Source organism: Ceratina calcarata, unplaced genomic scaffold, assembly GCF_001652005.2.
Source record: "Ceratina calcarata isolate Rehan_Ccalc_2016 unplaced genomic scaffold, ASM165200v1 scaffold291.2, whole genome shotgun sequence".
NCBI classification, from domain to species: domain Eukaryota; kingdom Metazoa; phylum Arthropoda; class Insecta; order Hymenoptera; family Apidae; genus Ceratina; species Ceratina calcarata.
The window spans coordinates 1,328,780-1,329,436 of NW_017151492.1; the positions used below are offsets into that span (position 1 = coordinate 1,328,780).

Consider the following 657-nt stretch of genomic DNA (forward strand, 5'->3'; position numbering starts at 1 on the left):
CATTTAATCGTTATTCAAATGGAATGAATGGGGAAAAGATAGATTGTTGATAGGCCGAGCGTCCGGATCCGAGCCAACGCTCCCGATTCGAAGATCGCATCAACCGAGCGCCCTGATTGGTCGAGGATTTTTGTTAATAACTTCTGAACCACGCCTCGGATCACTTTTTTGCTAAGGAAAATGTTGTTTAAAATTACGTCAGGAACCTCCCATTTCAATATTTTACACTAGTTTTGGGACACTCTGCATATTGTACGTAAAACAAAATGAGAAAAAAGAAGCTGGGTTCGAAGGGGATAAGTGAAGTTAAAGGTAGAAGATGCAAAATCAAATCACCTGTATTCGAGCCTCGGGTAGTCCGATCTTGCCGGCGAGCCGTTCCCGTGCGAAAACGTCCGGATAGTGTGTCCTCTCGAATTCCTTCTCGAGCGCGTCGATCTGCTCGTTACTAAAGCTCGTGCGATTCCTTTGAAGCTTCCGCTTCAAACGAAGACGAGCCTGGTCGTCGTCGGTGCCTCCGGACACGCTACCAGCGTTGCTGTTGTCGCCGCCGCTGTTCGTCTCGTCCGAATGTGCGCCACCCTCGAGCTCGGCCACTGGAAATCAAAATCGTCCAATTTTATCAAATTAAGTCAATCTTTTTATAAGTTTATAAAC

The 657-nt window shown here is 46.6% G+C and overlaps 1 protein-coding gene across 1 annotated transcript in view; it reads right to left on the reverse strand.

The window, feature by feature from the left end:
- The window catches only part of LOC108623814 (paired box protein Pax-6), a gene marked incomplete at its 5' end in the record, with an annotated part of 15,132 nt that extends 14,536 nt beyond the window's left edge, over nucleotides 1-596 (reverse strand). The window contains one exon of the mRNA XM_018022615.2: nucleotides 337-596. Coding sequence (XP_017878104.1) covers nucleotides 337-596 — 260 coding nt within the window. The remainder of the gene's footprint in view (nucleotides 1-336) is intronic.
- Nucleotides 597-657: the final 61 nt, after the last annotated feature.